Source organism: Acomys russatus, chromosome 1 (assembly GCF_903995435.1).
Source record: "Acomys russatus chromosome 1, mAcoRus1.1, whole genome shotgun sequence".
In the NCBI taxonomy this organism is placed as follows: domain Eukaryota; kingdom Metazoa; phylum Chordata; class Mammalia; order Rodentia; family Muridae; genus Acomys; species Acomys russatus.
In genome coordinates, this window is record NC_067137.1 from 93,609,514 (window position 1) to 93,627,595 (window position 18,082).

Genomic DNA, 18,082 nt, shown 5'->3' on the forward strand with positions numbered 1-18,082 from the left:
GCTCCAGATCTCAGACTTGACATCTCACAGGCACCTCAGATTCAAACCTACCTCACTAGTCATTCCTCTCCACGTGGAAGGCACCAGTGAGCTGAGACCTGGTCACCCATTTGTCCTCATGGGGAGAGAAGGCTGGCCCTAGAAACACCATCACTCAGTGACCAAGCTGTATTGTTACTCTTTCCACCTCCGGGATCTGACCTCCACCCGGGTCTACTTCAGTGCCCTGTCATCTTCTCCTTGTGCATGACGCAGCTACTGCTTCCTGCTTGCCCTTCTCCCAGGCCACTCCTGCTCCACTCAAGCCCCCAGCTCTCTCAGAACCTGCTTAAATACTTGTTGGTAGCTCGAGTCCTGACTGGCTTCCTCCCTGCTCTGCCTGTGTCAGCTTGTCTTTAAGTTCCCAAGTCCCCATAGTTTCTTCTTCTGTTGACCAGCCCTTCTGGCTGCCTCCCCTCCTTAAGTCAGCTAGCCTCTTGTGGAAGGCTCCCTGGACACTGGTGCCTTCACCTATGCCATGTACCTTTCCCCTAACACAGGGCCTGGCGTTTGTCAATGACAAGATGAAGTGGATTCCTTTGTGGAGCCAAGGCAACTCAGAGTGCTTAGTTGTACCTCTTCTCCTAGCAATTAGGTGCTCCTGTTTCCACTGCCCTGAGGTGTTATCTACGTGCCCTCATGGGGAGGAAAGATGGGCTCTGGAATAGCATTGGCTAATTTCTTCCTTATTTCTTAGGCATCTCAGGGCATGTCCCCAGCAGCCCTGGATGGCTCACCCAATGTCCTCGCCCCTCCAGGAATGGACTGCCTGTACAGGCTGACGGCCACCGTGTGCACCAGTCCCCAGATGGCACACTGTTGATCCACAACTTGCGGCCCAGGGACGAGGGCTCTTACACATGCAGTGCCTACCGAGGGAACCAGGCTGTGAGCCGCAGCACGGAGGTGAAGGTGGCCCTGCCAGGTGAGGGACTCTCATTCTGGGCTTTGCTGTCCTGAAGGCCAGCTGCACACCAATGGTCTCGGGCTTAGCGACCCGAGAGGCTCTAGTTCTCACCTGTGCTCAAGTCCTAGCATCTGGCATCGTAACTGGGGCAGGTGTGTATTATGGCCCTAGAACACCACTTTTCTGGGGCTACCCCACCTACTACCCAAGGCAGAGATGAAGATGTAAGGAAGCGTTCAGAGCTCTGCCATTCAGACTTAACAGTTTTATTCTTAAAAATAAGATTGGCTGGGATAATGTTTAAGATGGATGGACCGCTAAAACCTATCCATTCTAATCAGGGTGGCAGAAGGCCCTGTGGGGCTGGGGGTGTGGCTCAGTACAGAGTTCTTGCCAAATGTTTAAGGCCCTAGGCTCTATCCACAGCACCATGACAAATATTCCCCCCCCCCCCAGGTTTTTTTTTTTTTTTTAATTTGTTATATTGCCTGGATGTATGTCTGTGGGTGTCAGAACTTGGAGTTACAGACAGTTGTGAGCTGCCATGTGGGTGCTGGGAATTGAACCCAGGTTCTCTGGAAGAGCAGTCAGTGCTCTTAAACACTGAGCCATCTCTCCAACCCCCTAAAGACCTTATTCTTAAAGGGCATAGGACATATGACTCTGGTCATTGTTTGGTACAGTCTCTTTTCTAAATCACATACAGTCTGTAAAGGTAAAGAAACATTTTTACATAAAAATGGCTCTAGGATGGAAAGGTGCCTCTTTGACCATCTAGGCATGTAACAGAGGGTGGGGTCACCCTCATCCTTTAATCATGAGACAGGTACCCAGAGAGCTTCAGCGATGTTCCTATCACATACACGGCAGATTCGTGGCCAGCTAGGAATCAAATCCAGGCTCTTTGACTCCTGGTTTTACTTACCTATGTAGCCCAGGCTGGCCTTGAGCTTGCTATGTAGCCAGGACTGATCTCAACTTGACTCTCCCTGCCTCTGCCTCCTTAGACGTCTGCATTACTAAGCTACATCTCAGAACTGGTGACACATGCCTGTTTAATGTTCAAACTTGCAGGAGCTCTGTGTTTGAGTGACAGGGCTAGGGCAGGAGGGATTCACTCTGCTCTCCACAGGTCTTAAGTGTTTCAGGGAGGGACAGAGCAATAGGTCAGAGCCTCCGGCCAAGCAGACACTTCTCACAGAGCTGAGGTGGGTCCTGGGCTTGGAGGTAACAGGGCACCAACTGCCTGGTCTGCTTGAACATTCATGACAAGCAGTGTTGCAGTGCCACCCCAGGAGGGGAGGGCTGGCTCACTGGAGGCAGGGCTGGCTGGCTTCCTGGCTGGGGAGTGTGGGAACTGGCCAGAGGCTGCAGGTGTTGAAATGTTGCTTTGCTTTGTGAGACTGATGCTCCCTAAGCAGCGCCTGGGACCTCAGATAGCCTTGAACTCAAGAGAGATCTACCTGCCTCTGCCTCTCAAGTGCTGGGATTAAAGGCATGTGCCACCATACCCAGCTGGGAGGTAATAGTCTTACCCACTGTGTGGAGTACATACCATGATAGCTTGGGGTGCCATAGCTGATAATTGAAATTAAAGTTTTAGATTTTGAAAAACAAACCAACCAACCAGCACACGAGTTTGCTACCACACAGACGCAGGGAGCCAGTCCTCTGGTTATGCTGGTAAGAGTGGCAAACCTTCTGGAGGGCACTCCGGTGGCCCTGTCTTTTCATGGTGTCTTTTCTGAAGGCTAGGGGGATGATACTCAACCCTGTATGCCCGCCGTAGGCACAGTGGGCCAGTGCTGCACAGAGCCATCAGAGAGGGACGAGGCAGTGGTATGAAACTGACAGTTACAACAAACTCCTGGGAAGGTTGAGGATGGCACACGGGCTCTGTTCTCAGTGTAGCATTGAAGATCCGTTACTTTCTCAGGTGGAAACCAGGAGAGATGGGAGCACAGGGCACAGAGGCAAGTTGGGGAGGCTGGGGAAATCCATCAGCAACAAGAAGAGGCCAGTGGCTCTTGCCGACTTCCTGCTCTCCTAGGACTGACCCTAATCCTTCCTCCTAATCTGGGCCAACATGGCCGTCATGTGGCTCTCCAGCTCTGGCCAGTAGGGCTGTGCATGGGGCTGGAGCCACAGGTAAGAATCACAGGAGAAGTGCAAGGGCTGGGAGCCATGATGCCTTCTCGTGTGGTGGAGCATGTGTGGAGCAGGTGAGCAGCCGTGGCACGATGGCTGCCTCAGCCCTTTTCCTCTTCTGTTGTTCTGCAGCACCGGCCGCCGCTCAGTCCAGGGACCTGGGCAGGGAGTGCATCGACCAGCCTGAGCTGGCCAACTGTGCTCTGATCCTGCAGGCCCAGCTCTGCGGCAATGACTACTACTCCAGCTTCTGCTGTGCCAGCTGTGCCCGCTTCCAGCCGAATGCTCAGCCCGCCTGGCAGCAGGGATGAAGGCTAGCTGTGGCGCCAGTTCTGGATGGTTTGCTGGGGAGAAGGGATGGTAAGATATGGCCCACAGAGGGGGTCATCTTTCAGACACTGGCCCTCTCAGAAACCCAGGGCTAAGCCCCAGCAGCTGCCAGTGCCGGCCTCCCTTGTAGTACTCAGCAGGGTCTGTCTGGCATGAGCACAGGCTGCCATGAAGAGGAGGAACCTGCCTACACGGAACTGCTCCTTTACACCTTCCCTCTATAGTTCCTGCTGCGTTGAGGACCCTTTATCCATGCTTGGGACCAAAGAAGCATTTAAATATGTGTAGACTTTACTAATTGAGCATCCCTCACCTAAAGTGTCTGAATCTTGAAACACCACATGTCCCATCAGCCTTCAGCAATGCCTGGGCTTCAAAGTGCATTTGATTTTGGGTGAGGGATGCTCAATGTGTGCAGAGGATCCGCTCACCACACTGCAGAGCAAGCTGGGTGGGAGGAATGCGATGCTAAGGGGAGTGGAAACTGCAGTCAGATGGCCAACTGTCACTCAGCTTGTCATCTAGGCAGTGTGTGGAGCTCAGTGTAAGGCCTGGGTAAGCTCTCAGCAAGGTAGACTAGAACCACAAAGTCTCAATGGAGGCATGCAGCATGAAAAAGCCACACAGCCTTATAATCTGAGTGTGAAAAAGCTGAGAAAGACCCACGCTGCAGGGGTACTATCTCCTGGGGTTGCCCCACAGGCTGGGAAGGTTCACTCCTTTACACAGCTCACTGGCCTGCTCTGAGCAGCACAGAGCCATGCTTCCTTAAGTGGGACTCTGTGGAGCAAAATATTTGCTGTAGAGAAAAATAAGACTAAGGTGAGAGCAGCATCGGGGACTGGTGAGATGGTGCAGTGGCAAAGGCACCTGCTGCCAAGCCTGATGAGTTGAGTGTGTTTCCTGCAACCACACTGGTGGATGGCAGAACTAATTCAGGCCACTGTCCCATCTGCGACATACATGTGTGTGCACACACAACTGTAAAAGTCTGCAGAACAGTAGCTGGGAATGGTGGTGCACACCTATAACCCCAGTGCTTGGGAGGCTGAAGAGGGCTACCACAGTGTGAGCCAGCCGAGCCACAGAGGGAAACCTTGTCTCAAAGTAAACAACCCACCCCAGCATTAGCAGGATGTGGGTGCAATGTGACAATCAGGGAGGGATTTAATAGTCTGAGCTGCAGGAAGCCATCCTTCATCTTCTAGAATCTCTGACTTCTTAATGCTCAAGGAAGAGGCCTGGACTCAATGAGCTCTCCCCACTTGAACCTGCATAATTCTCTAGAAGACTCTGCTAACAAAGGTGGTTATGGGACCAAAATTCTGACGTCAGCTGAAAAACCAAGCTTTATGTCTGAGTGCCATCTCAAGCCATCTTGTTCAAAAAGAGAAGAGGCACCGCCTGTTTAGGAGCTGAGAAACATCTGGGTGCCAGCTGTTTGCAGGAAGAAGTAGGGGGCTAGGCTGAGAGGTAAGGGGTGAACTACCCTAGACCCTTATTCCATATAGAGAGCAGAAAACAAACCCTTCAAGATCTAAAGTAAACTTCCCACTGAAATTCTGATTTAATTGGCCTTGTGAACAGGCTGGTATTAGGTGTGTGTATGCATGCACATGTGTGCTGAGCATTCCACTAAGCTACACCTCAGGAAATCTGAATCTATAACTAAGGCTGAGAAGCAGTGCTCTGTCAGGCATGGTGACACATATTTTTAATCCCAGCACTTAGGACACAGCTGAGTTCAAGGCCAGCCAGGGCTCCCTAGTGAGAACGTGTCCAGCAGCACCACACCCCTGGGCTAGGGCTAGCAGTCTCTGGCTTCTAGGTGTAGTTACGCTGTTGCTGCAGATAAAGTGTCACAGGCACACCCATGACATCTACAGGTACACTAGTCCCAATAAAAATTACAGTCCCAAGTGGGAAATCAGCAGTGAAGAGAGAATTAGGTAAAAAACAGAACTATAGACTCATTTGCAAATAAGAATAGCCCTTCAAGGGCAAAAGCTTCTACCACGAACATTTATTTTTGTTAAAGCAGATTATAAATTCTCATCAGTACAAATATATATATATATATATGTATATATAACTTACATTTGATTGTAAGGCCAACGTTCAAAAGTAAAAATGAGATGGGATCTCACACTGTTACCCGAGGTCAAGTAGCTACAACTGGCATGGGATGATCTGTTCATAGTGGGTCGGAAGGGGACACAGACACACAGAATGGATAAAACCAGAATCCTCACCCCTGTAAAACTTACGGGAACAAAATTCAAGAACAGAACCCATTAAGACTCATATTACAAACCAACACAACAGCCTGCATTCCCATTTCTGGAGAGGATTTTGTCACTGTCACCTTAGTGCTAAAGGGTTAACATAAGGAAACTGCAACGACACACATTCTCTATAAGATGATCACATCGGAGTTTCCCCGTAGGGAAAGCCAGGACAACACTGCTCTTTGATTTAAAACTACAACCTAGTGACAGTGCTGGTCATCAGAAGGATTGTTGTTGCAATGTGCTAGTTACAATGAATGACCACAAACAAGCCAGGGCTCCTGCCTACAACTTCTAACCCTTCCTCTTTTTTTACTTCAATAGGCATCAATGATAAATCAATCTTATGTACAATTTCTTACAACTAATGCGCTCACATTTGGCAAGATTACTTACAACTCATACAACTTTTTAATATTGAACTATTTAAAATATTCTAGGTGCATAAAAATAAAGATTTTGGCTTTTTTGATATATATATATATATTTATAATATTTATTCTGTTACTCAAAATGGAAGCTCAGCTTTATCCTCAGAATACAGCTCTGCTGTGGCCTCCTGTGAACCCTGCCTTGCTTCCCAGCCTGAGCACAAGTCACACTGTTCTCCATCGAGCTAAGACAGGCCAGTACTGGGAGAAACTGGTGACTGGCCCGAAAAATAAAGGGAGATTGTTTTTGCTTCCTGTTATATTTTATGTTCCAGTAGATGTGCTTTGAATACAGATTCCTCTTCAGATACTCTGCCTCTCTGTTGCCAGAGATTGGTAAGGGTAGGAAAGAGGAGGGGCCAGAGGCAACGTGTCCGTGATTTCTCTAGCCTAGCTGCAGGGCAGTCCTCTTCAGCAATGCTTTCCTCACTTCTGTGGCCACCACCCCTCACTTACTGTGCTTGGACTTGCTCCTTGGGACCTTTGGGATTAGTGAAAAGTGTACTGATCAGGAAAGCAAAGTCTCCTTTGCTCCTCTGCCCTCCACCCCCTGCCCTTGCCTAAGTACAGAAAACACACATGTCACAGAGATTGCCTAAAGTTCTATTTCAAACGTCTTCTGTAAGTCACTGGAGAAAGGGTTGGTAGGGGAGGGATTTGTACGCTGCTTGGACTTGCTTTCTAATGCCGCCCACTGGGCTTCGAAAGGATCCACTGGGCAGGTACCGGGAGGGGCCTCTGCATGCCTGCTTCCCAAGGCCAGCCTGCCATCATCTACACCATTGAAAGCTGCAGAACCATTGAGGTGCTGAGCAGGAGGCTTAAAGAAGGGACTGGTGGTAGCACTACTTGTCTCATATTGAGGGAATGTCTGTTGTTTGGCCAGGCCTGGTGACTGATGGGGATGAGTGGCCTGAGGATGGCCTGCTGTGCCAAACACATTGGCTACCATCTGGGATGGAGTGATGCCCACTACAGGTACATTAGAGGCTGGATAGGGCATCCCATTGGCCACAGGGTAGGACTGGGCAGGGACAAAGGCTGGCTGCAGGGGTGGGACCACACCCACGGGCACAGGCTGAGAGGTGAGGAATGCATTTCCTTGGAAAGGTGGTGCTGGAGGGGCAATGGCAGTGGGTGGAGGCGGCTGGAGAATGGGCTGCAGAGGGGCAGCTGAGGCCTGTGGCTGCTGGGCCCGCACGCTCTTTGACACTTCTTCTAGCCAGCGGTCAGCTTCAGAGGGAGTGCGTCTGTGACCAGCCTGCAAGAGACCTGGAGAGGCAGCGCCAGAAGGCTGAGCCCACTCAGCCCCTAGAACCAAGAAGATAGAGAAGGGGGAGTTAGAGGCCTTTCTCACTTGGTAACCTTGGCTAAGTGAATGATCCTAAACTGTGGAGCATGCCCATGACAGGACACTTGTGGTTCTGGTAGAGGGGCTGACATGTCACCGGCCTAGGAGCTCTTATTTTTAGTGATAAGTAGAACCTGCTAGAACATGCTGTTATCTTAAGGCATATTGAGGCTCAAATGCCCTGAACCCAGGCAGCTGACTGGTGTCAAAAACCTGTCTTGTTGCCATGGTGCAGCCACAGTAGAGGAACTGGCTTACACTACTCTGTGGGTCAAGGAGCTTGGGGCAGGCAGACCCTGAGTTTAAGGCTACAGAACAAGGATCTGTTCTAAAAACTCAAAACCAAAACCATGAATGAAAATTAAAACGAAAACCCCCCACATAAGCTGGAAGTGGTGGCACACGCCTTTAATCCCAGCACTTGGGAAGCAGAGGCAGGTGGATCGCTGTGAGTTTGAGGCCAGCCTGGTCTACAAAGTGAGCCCAGGACAGCCAAGATAACAGAGAGAAACCCTGTCTCAAAAAACTAAGGGGAGAAGAAAAAAAAAAAAAGGAAGTGTCCTTTGTGGTCCTTTTGATGGATTTGTCATTCAGCATACCTTCATCCATTAGGCAGCTGTGTGTGCTGCTAAAAATCCAGTGAAAAGGTTTTCTGGGGTGGGGCAGGGAAAGGTGGCATATCAAAATTCTATGTAGCCAGGTTCCACAGTCCTGAGAATATCTATATAATCCTTTTATTCCCAAGTTTTCTAGCCTTTCCTCATAGCCACTTCTAAGAAGGAATATATTTTTGTAGTCCTCACTCAGGTAGCGGGCCAATGTTAGAACCTGCTTTCACAGTCCACTTCAACATCTGTGGCCACCTTACCCGGATGTATGGCTGCAATTTCCTTGTTAGCAGCATCAGGGGCATGGGCCCAAGGGTTGGTTTCACGCACAGGCATTGCTACAGCTGCTAGAGCGGTACTGGCTGGCTTAGCAGCAAGCACATGGAAGGCTGAGTCAGTGCCATTAGCTACAATGGGAGCAGACAATATGGATGGAGTTAATTCATGCAGGGTGTCCAAGCTACCCATGGAGATGGGTCAGTCAGGCCAATGCACAATACTGGTGGAACAGACAAGACAAGATAGTTGGTCCTGGATGACCATGCTGCCCTGCAGTGGATACACACACCTTTTGACTAAAAGACACTGTCAAATGACTGCTCTATGAAAATATGTATATAAGAGGAAATGAAGCCTAATAAATACAATTTCAAATTAAATTGAACATGACTATCCATGTAACTAGACTTTGGCATAGTTAAGTAGATAAAGCATTTTGTCCTACACTTTTACAAAAGATCAAAGCAAGCCAACGATAATAATGGGTTAAATGTAATATATTCTTAGTATGTTCTGGGCACCAAGCTAACAATATTTTACATTGCCAAATTTAATTCTCTCAAAAGTCTCCTAAGTTTAGGATTGGGGGATAATAAGTTCCCAGATAATACTCAGTTTTTACCTATACATTCGAACCTAGGATAAAGTTTAATTTATAAGCTAGGCACCCTGAGGGATTAGTAACAATTATTGTTATAGTAATAAAATTATTTAAAACTTATAAATTTTTTATTTCCAGATTTTTCTACTTAATATTTTGTCTATAGTATGTCTATACTACAGGTTATAAACCAAATGGTATGTGTTTTCATTTACTTTAATACATTTGTCATTTACTACAAAATTAATTTTCTATCTCTTTCCCCCTGTGTAGGGTTCATTAATATCCAGAGTGCTGATCTTACTTCCCTCATTTCCTTTTACTCCTTCATCAGTTTCTAGTCTGTTTTCTAGCTTTCCACCATATTTCTCATGGACTCTCCCTTTTTAGGGCTGGACAACCACACTTAGGGTGGTGGTATTGTTTACCAGGGTGGGCCTATAAAACAACGACAAAACTACTTCAGCTGTAGACTGGAAGCCCCTTAAAGATGGAGGACTGCTCTCCTGGGTTCTATACCTGGTGCCCTGTAAGCAGAGAAGGCTGTGGGGCTCAGGATGACCTCAGTTTAAATCCAGCTGTACAGCTTGCGCAATTCACTTAGGCTCTTTGAGCTTCCTTTTCTTTGTAATGGCTTCCTCAAAGAGCTCTCTGAGGATTAAATAAGACAACTTGAGAGCGTTTTCCACTGGGGCATGCATTGTTAGGTGCTCAATATATCAAGCTTAGTTTGTCTAATACTCTCAGTGTCTGTTAGGAAAAGACAGCTGTGTGATGATGTGAAGCACACGTGATTATGAGCATTTATGCCTGTCTTGAAGGGCAGCCCTTCTCCACACTCTCAAAAGAAATGGGAACGGGCAAGAACCGGAGCTTCATGTCAGGAGCCAGTGATTTACCGACTGTGAGTTAGGTATTTAATTTAGCATCTTGTGGGGAGGCGGGGAGACCGACAACTGCCACCCTGCAGTCACTCTTGTGGCAAAGGCCAATTTTAGGATACGTGTTACAGAACCCCTCTCAGCACACAGGAGGCGAGTCCAGGTCTCAACGCTAACACCACTGACATTTTGGAATGGTTAAATCTTTGCTGTGGGTGCTGTCTTACATGCTGTACGATGCTTGGCAGCATTTTAGATGCTATAATAACGTCCCCTCCTGAAATGTTTCCATACAGTAAATGCCAAATTTTCCCTGAGGGGGCAAAATTGTTGGTGGTGGAGAATTGCCACCTAGATGGCACAGAGCCTGAACCAATCCTGACAGCTGCTGGTTTGTAGAGCTGGCTGGCTGACCCTTAAGTCAAGGAGCACATAAAGCAGGGGACTGAGGCAATGTAAACTGTTACGTGGAGGAGCAGACAGGTATACATGCCAAACGATGAACGTGGACAACTTAGAAGACAAGATGGGGAGCAAAGCCCAGAGACACAGTGGACTGGGACATGAGGGACAATGGCAGCTCGGGATGCCAACTTCTGGTTCACAAGCAGCATGCTAACAGTATTAGTTTTAAAGAGAAAACCCAAGGAGAGGTCACTAACCTTGTAAGACAGGAGACTGTGGTGCTACCAGTGTCCCTGGTTTGGTCATTGGGGCAGAGGAGAAGGGGTCCTCAGAGGGTGTGCTGAAGGCACTGGTGATCTGTGAGCACAGGGAGCTGATGCTCTCTGCTTCTCCTTCTACCTCTGGCACTGCAAGGCAAACAGAAAATGGAAGACCCCTGAAATATGACAGAACAGTGTAAGCTGATATTTTTCACCTTATCTCTTTCCTTGCAGAAGGACAGTTCTCAACTGTCAGGCTACACAATCAACCTCAGGAAATTAAACGGTGAACACATCAATTTCAGAAACCAACAGTGACTCATCCCTACATTTCTTTATTTCTTCTTGTGACATTGTTGGGAATTTGGTGGTTGATTTGTTTAATGTGAAGATGTTTGTATTGCTGGGTCTTTCTGGAAGATCTCTATAACCCATTTGCCTTTCAGCCATTCCTAGAAGCTCTGACCCAAACAAGTTCTAGAGCTGTCAAACAAGCCCATCAGAAAAACAGGGTTAAGTCTAGATATAAAAGCTTTTCCCTGAATGAATTAGGACACGTCAGATCTCTCATTTTCTTTCTATTTTGGCTTCGGGGGTGGGGGGGTGGGGGGTGGGGTAGGAACACTTCAAGACAAAGATCTTCTTTGTGTATCTCTGGCTGTCTTGGAACTCACTCTGTAGACAAGTTGGCCTTAAACTCAGAGACTGGCCTACCTCTGCCTCCCCAAGGATTGGGACTAAAGGCGTGTGCCACTATCACTTGGCACTGTCACCATCTTTAAAGATTCTAGTATAGGAACTGTGATGGCAAAGAAAAGTGAACTGAAATATAGGATGCTAAAGACTCTCCTTAATGCTAATAATTCTGGAAAGCCAAGCAGGAAGACTGCTTTCACCCACAGAGTTTGGGTCCAAGCAAGTTTGAGATCCTGTGTGTGTAAACTCTGAGAACACTTCCTTATTACTGAGCAAAGAAGTCATGCATACTGGACCTTTGCTCATCTGTGAAGAGAGAAAGGTTCTGCCCCCCCATCTGCCCCAGAGGAGGACTACAACGAGGTACTTGAAGCACCTGGAACCTTCTGTTTTGAGGGTTTGAAAAGACTTCCCACGGTCACCTAACTCACAGTTCTGTCTTCGCCTACTGAACCAGAGCTTCCTCCTGTTCAGCTATGGAGATAGCGTGACATGTTTCCAAGGGAACTATGTTAGGGCCAATAAAAGTACCAACATGACCTAACATTTTAGCTGTAGGTCATATGATACAGACAGAGCACAGTTGAGCACAAGACACACAGAAGTTATTAATAAGTTGGCAATCGCCTGCTTCTGATGGACAACGGACCTTAGGTTTGCATGAGAGACATTTAGAATTTTTCTTCCCTATGATGTTAACCTTCCACAAACATAAGAACACTTACCAATTTCTTCTGTCCTTTGACACTGCTGCCACTAACCTATAAATGTCTCTAAAGCCTATCTGATTCTCTGGGGTCCTATGTAGCACAGTAAGAATGGAAATTTGGAACTCTGGCTGTTTGGAAATAGCCTGGCTAAGAGAGTACATCTACACCAGGACAAACCATAGACCTTGTGGCTCAGGCAAGAAATTCCATCGTGGCTCTGTCAACTACTTATGGAAAAGAAATTAATTATTCATGGCCGGCCTCTGCTCTCCTATGAAATGACAGACATACAGCAGATTCAGAAAGGGACCTGTGTTGTCACTGAAGGTGATAGGGCCTCAGAGCTTGAGCACATTACCTGCGGTTTTTATTGGGAAGTCAGTCTTCCTCTGCATAGTGGAAGGCAACTCATTGATGCGCAGGGAGAGCTGGCGTTTGAAGGGTGACATCTTCTGGCTAAGAGCAGGAAATCCCCGGAAGGAGCCTTGGCGAGCAAGCTGTTCAATTGGTGCATGGCGGCGTGGGATAGCATGAGGATTGTTCGTCTCTAAAGAGGCAGTGGCATCCAGAGTGGGAGAGGTGGGAGAGGATGGAGATGGAGCAGTGTGACCAGGAGCCACTGATGGACCAACAACTGTCTTGTCTGTCTCAGCTCAAGAAAACCAAAGAAAAGGAGCTTAGATCTCATACAAATGTAAGAACATTAACACTTAAGCACTCACATCATACACACAAAGGCACATGCAAAACCCCCAAAGCCACAGGCTTTTGTGACTGAAGCACTCGGGTTAAGGCAATACCCTAACCAGTACTGTGTCACTAACTCCAGCATCAGAGCCAGTGTTCCCTTCTAACCCTAAACCCTGGGGCTTGTGCTTTTTCCTCCAAGATGGTTGTCTCTGATGGTATTTGTGTCTCATAGCACCAAATCTATCTAGGATGGGCAGGGAGCAAGGGATGCATCTCTGCAGTTTCTTGAACTGTTCTCTCATCTTCCCCAGAGAAACTTACTATAATGGAAAGCATGCATGGCTTTTAAATCACTCTAAAGGAAGCACTTTTGTAAGGTTTTTACTTCTGCCCTTAAGGCCTTCATATGTTGCTAAGGGCTCTCTCTGTTAGTGTATGGTGTGGCGGGGATGTTAGGAATGCTCTATTACTGCACTTTACCTTCAATCCCAAGGGTTCCCAAGGACATATGTCTCTGATAGCTTCAAATAAAAAGCTGTAGGGAAAATCTGCACGAAATGAACACAACACAGCAGAACACGCTCTACCTTTCTTGGCATCTTGCAATTGTTTCATGATCTCCTCTCTCTCTGCTTGTTCAGTGGCAGTTGTGACTCGGAATGATCCTTCTCTTGTAAAAGTGGTTCTGCTGGCATCAAACGTAGCAGTGACTCCGCACTCCTTCTCGCGCTTCTGCTTACGCTCCAGACAGGCCGCAAAAGCACAGCCCACGGCATGGCTCAGTCTCTCCCCCTGCAGAGAACAGGTTTTCAAAGCACCGTGAAAGGCACACACAACAAGTACATACAAATACAGCTGTTGGAAATTCCAGTTTAAAATTAACAAAGCCATGACAAACAAACTTTCTTTACATTCAAGCCTCCAATTTTCCTTTAGATTTTAAGTGTACTCTCAGAGGCCAGAGGTGTTGGATCTCCGTGGAGCTGAAGTTTCAGGAGGTTGTGAGGTGCTTAATATGGGTCCTGGGGACCAAACTCAGGGGTTCTCTCCAAAAGCAATACATGCTCTTTATTTTTCCAGCCCACTAGTTGCTTTTTAACAGGGGACTAACAGGAATATTTACTAGACATTTCTAAGAAACCATTGGGAGGCAGGAATTTCAGGAGCTTGACTACATCACTAATATATCAGGGTGGAGGGTGTTACAGGGTATTGATCTCAATGTGATCCATGAGATTATGAACTGTAAAAAACTATCTTTGATCCCATTGTCATCCCTGAGATTGAATTGTGGTTGAGCCCTAACATACCTTTAATGCAAGAACTTTCGGTTTACTGTAAACAGGTGATTAGGGTGTGGCTCAGCCCTAGCACACACCTTTAATCCAAGAGCTATCTGCACACAGGATTTAATAAAGTTAACCCTAGGTCAAGAGGCAGAGCAAGAATCCAGCTGACAGGGATTAAGGAGTAGGAGGGACTTTGAGTGAGGGGTATTTAAGACAGCATGCAGAAGGGTCTTTGTTGGTCTTTGGCACTTCTTTAGCTTAGCTCGCTAGCTCTTGAGCTCCTCAGCTCCTTGGCCTTTAGTTTTTGGGGCTTTGAACTAACAAGCCCTTGACCTTGAGTTTTTTGGCCTTTTCCTCATGGGTTGTCAGCTAAACTAGTGAGCCTTTTTAGGCCTTCTCCAGTGGGATTCAAGCTGAGTAGGAAGTTCAGCTGGGTGCTTTCTCTGCTTCTCTGAGCCAGCAGGTTTTTCACCACTGCTCAGCTGGCTCCTGAGTCTTTATTGGTAAAATAGAATGATCAAAGATTTTCAAATAAAACAACAGGAAGGTTTACAAATTTTAACAACTCCAGGCTAAAAGGGACTCAAGTGCTGGGCCCAGTGGTGCAGGCCTGCGATCCTGGCAGAGACAGGCAGATCTTTGTGAGTTAGAGGTCTGCCTGGTCTACAGAGTGAGTTCCAGGACAGCCAGGGCTACACAGAGAAATAGACTACAGACAGATAAAAAAGGGAGTCAAGTAAGGAGAGCTTTGCTCTGGTCTCCCTTTTCTAATGCTGGCAGCATTAACCTCCCCTATCTTCTAGTTCTCTCATTCACAACTGCACCTCCCGACAACACACAGGCAAAGTGCAGACAGGTTTGCAGTTGTGCCCTACTTAGACATGAGACTGCCTGTATGTGGCAAGAGAATGGAACTTACATAAATCAATCATTATTTGATAGATGCAGTCAGTGACCCAGAGTTAAGCACCCCAGTGGGTTGCTTTTTGTTAGGCTATTCTAGTTTCCAATCATGTCCTATAGAATAAAAATAGTTAAGAATGGGTATAAAACTACTGATATTATTCACAGGGTTCTCTGGGAACATTTGTGTGTGTGTGTGTGTGTGTGTGTGTGTGTGTGTGTGTGTGTGTGTGAATCTCAAAATCAGACTGTGTAGGCAGCTGTGAACACGCCAGTCACTGGGCTTTTACCTGCTAACACTCGCTATGGGAAGGGGAAGTGATGGTTAAAGAGCTCCCTGTGTGTAAGATATTATTTAACTGTGGACCTCTGGCTGCACACTGACACGGGCAGACTCATTCTAACTCTAGGAAGATGGTGAAGGTCAAGATGTTCGATCATGAAAGGGGAGTAGACTGGGGTGCGTGGGTACTGAAGCTCTTAGGCCCATGTGAATCTAAGCGTAGCTGTTATAAGGCAAAGATGCTCTCAGGTCCATCTCTCCTGGGTATGTTTAATACTTTTATGGTTTTTAAGAAACTGAATACTTTTCATCTTTGACTAGTTTTTTGTTGTTTTCAAGACAGGATCACATGTAGCCTAGGCTGGCCTCAAACTTGCTGTGTTAACTAAGGATGATCCTAACTCCTGATCCTCTTGCCTCTAACTCCCAAGTGCTGGGATGGGGTGACAGGTGTGTGCCACCACACTTGGTCTTGTGGTAGTTTGAGTGAGAACGGCCTGGTAGGCTCATATATTTGAATGCGTGGTCAGCAGTAGGTCTAACTGTTTGGGAAGGACTGGGAGGTGTGACTGTGTCATTGGGGGCAAGCTTGGAGGTTTCAAAGGACTCAGGCCTTTGCTGTCTTTGGCCTTTGGTTGTGGCGAGCTCTCAGCTGTTCTGTTGCTGTGCCGCGAGGGACTCCAACTTTTGGAAACACAAGCCAACTTATGGCTTTCCTTTGTAAGTTGTCTTGGCTATGGTGTATATCACAGCAACAGAAAAGTAACTAAGATATATCTCCTGGATTTGTTTTTAAAAACACAAATAACAAGCACACCCACACTCTCAGCATTTGGGAGGTAGAATCAAGATCATGGCCTGCCTGGGTTAAACAGTGAATGCAAGACTCTGCTGCATGATACATGAGACCATGTCTCAAAACAAAACATAACCCAATGCACGGTACAGGGTGAAACTTAGTGGGAGAACAGTTGCGTAGCATGTATAAGCCCTGGGTTTGACCTCTAGCACCACAAAGAAGCAAACAGACATAAAGAAATCCCCACGCAGGTACAATGCCCCATGCCTGTAATTTCAGCACTCAGTAGGGCTGAGGTGGAAAAACAAGGTTAAAGTCAGTTTGGGCTATCGAGTGAGAAACTTTATCTCAAAATAAAATAGATAAAATAAAATTAATTTATATCATTTTTCAATCCTTCCTTCCTTTCTCTTTTGTGTTTAAGTGCATGAAGTGTAGGTATCTAGACAGGCCAGAGGCATGGGGCCCTCTGGAGGCGGAGCTACTACAGGAGGTCTTGATCCTTTCTATACGAGGACGGGGAATCAACCTGGGGTTTCCTGTGAGAGCAGCACTTGCTCTTAACCACTGAGCCACTCTTTGCCCCTGGTTCAATCTTTTAATTAATTTAAAACATATTCTGATTCAGTTATTTTATCTATAGCAGCCTCCTAGCTACAGAATAAATTTATAAGTACCTTTGATGTCAGTATATTTTACCTAGATGTGTTAGCAAGCAAATTCACTTCAGAATGTCAACAACAGGTGCGTATGATGAAACATACAGTTACTTGGTAGGCAGAAGCAGGGGATCAATCCAAGGCTAACGAAGAGAACACAAACTCTATTCTTTCTTTGCCTGCTTGCTTTCTTTCCCTTTTTCAAGATAGGGTTTCTCTGTGTAGTTCTGGGGGGTCCTGGAACTCACTCTGTAGACCAAGCTGGTCTTGAACTAACAGAGATCTGCTTGCCTCTGCCTCTCGAGTGCTGAGACTAAAGGTATGTGCTACCACAGTCCAGCTAAAAACTCAATTCTTAAAAAAACAAAAACAAAAACCCGCAACTGAAGTTGGTAATATGGTACTGTGCCATGTTCCCAACCCCACCCCATCCTTTGCAGTGCGGGGAATGGGCTAACCAGAGTCTCTCTCATAAAGAAGGCTGTATGAGCAGCCTTAACACCACATATTTATTAAAATGTACTGGAAACTGCATGGCTGACACAGAGCGCAGCTCAGCTAGAATCCTCATGATAGCATGTTCAACTTACCGTGTCTTTGACAGCCATGAAGCAATGACAGATCCAGCGCCGAGTGGTGCCATCACGACATATGTAGGAAAAGGCTCTGTCAAAGTTCCTATCTGGGGCGCAGAAAGAAACTTTTTCTATTGTCTGGTCAACTATGAGGTCCTTCAAAACAGAAGCACAAAGCAAGAGAAGGATTATGAGGTGATCTGGTCTCTCAGAAGCAGCATAGGATGTCTATTTTGCAATGCAGAAACCCTACATAGGCTGCAACTTTGCAGGAAGCGTCACTTTGCTCAAATGGTTCGCATACTTCCTCTCCATAGTCTCAAGCACCTGTGACAGCTGGTCCTAGTTTGGAGCTCTTCCACAGTACTTGCCATTTCAATTTGACAGTATGCATACTGTATTTTTTATATGTAGATTTTTCTTTTTCTTTCTTTCTTTCCTTCCTTTCTCTCTTCAATGTCTCACTGTCTAGCTATGGCTGTCCTGGCACTCATGTTATAGACCAGGCTGGCCTTGAGCTCACAGAGATTGTCCTGGCTCTGCCTCCTGAGTGCTGGGATCAATGGAGTGGGCCACCACGCCTGGCCCTAGAATTTCTGTTTCTTTTTCACAGCTTTTGAGATTATCTAGTTGCTTACTCAATAGTGACACCTTCCTTTCACATCCCTCAGTGCAGCTATAATGCAGCTTTACAAGCTTTGTCTGTTTTTTCTACATTATTTTGGGGTTGGATCTCTGCTTTCTCTGTGAGAAGGAATCGTATTTCTGTTTCTTCATGTGCTAGAGATTCGTGCGTCACCCTATCACCATAACATAGTTTTTTACTCAAAGAAAGGTTAGGGCCCCGAAGTCCAGACTTCTGTATCTATATTTTGTACAGATCATGGTGGCATGGTCTTGTCTCAAGCACTAAATCCAACACTATGTTAGTCCTTAACAATAGATGAAAT

The 18,082-nt window shown here is 46.8% G+C and overlaps 2 protein-coding genes across 10 annotated transcripts in view; one reads left to right on the forward strand and one right to left on the reverse strand.

Moving 5' to 3' along the window:
- Papln (papilin, proteoglycan like sulfated glycoprotein) overlaps positions 1 to 3,686 on the forward strand; it is a 31,480-nt gene extending 27,794 nt beyond the window's left edge. The window contains exons 26-27 of the mRNA XM_051148241.1: positions 798 to 964; positions 3,227 to 3,686. Coding sequence (XP_051004198.1) covers positions 798 to 964; positions 3,227 to 3,405 — 346 coding nt within the window. The 3' untranslated portion in view covers positions 3,406 to 3,686. The remainder of the gene's footprint in view (positions 1 to 797; positions 965 to 3,226) is intronic.
- Positions 3,687 to 5,275: 1,589 nt separating this feature from the next.
- Positions 5,276 to 18,082, reverse strand: part of Numb (NUMB endocytic adaptor protein) — a 114,105-nt gene continuing 101,298 nt past the window's right edge. For 4 of the 9 annotated variants that reach the window (XM_051148813.1, XM_051148807.1, XM_051148821.1 and 1 more), the window contains 6 exons: positions 17,148 to 17,288; positions 13,212 to 13,416; positions 12,293 to 12,586; positions 10,526 to 10,675; positions 8,363 to 8,509; positions 5,276 to 7,454 (listed from right to left, as the gene is read on the reverse strand). In XM_051148813.1, coding sequence (XP_051004770.1) covers positions 6,739 to 7,454; positions 8,363 to 8,509; positions 10,526 to 10,675; positions 12,293 to 12,586; positions 13,212 to 13,416; positions 17,148 to 17,288 — 1,653 coding nt within the window. In that variant the 3' untranslated portion in view covers positions 5,276 to 6,738. The remainder of the gene's footprint in view (positions 7,455 to 8,362; positions 8,510 to 10,525; positions 10,676 to 12,292; positions 12,587 to 13,211; positions 13,417 to 17,147; positions 17,289 to 18,082) is intronic. The other 5 variants (XM_051148840.1, XM_051148789.1, XM_051148797.1 and 2 more) reach the window with 2 other exon arrangements.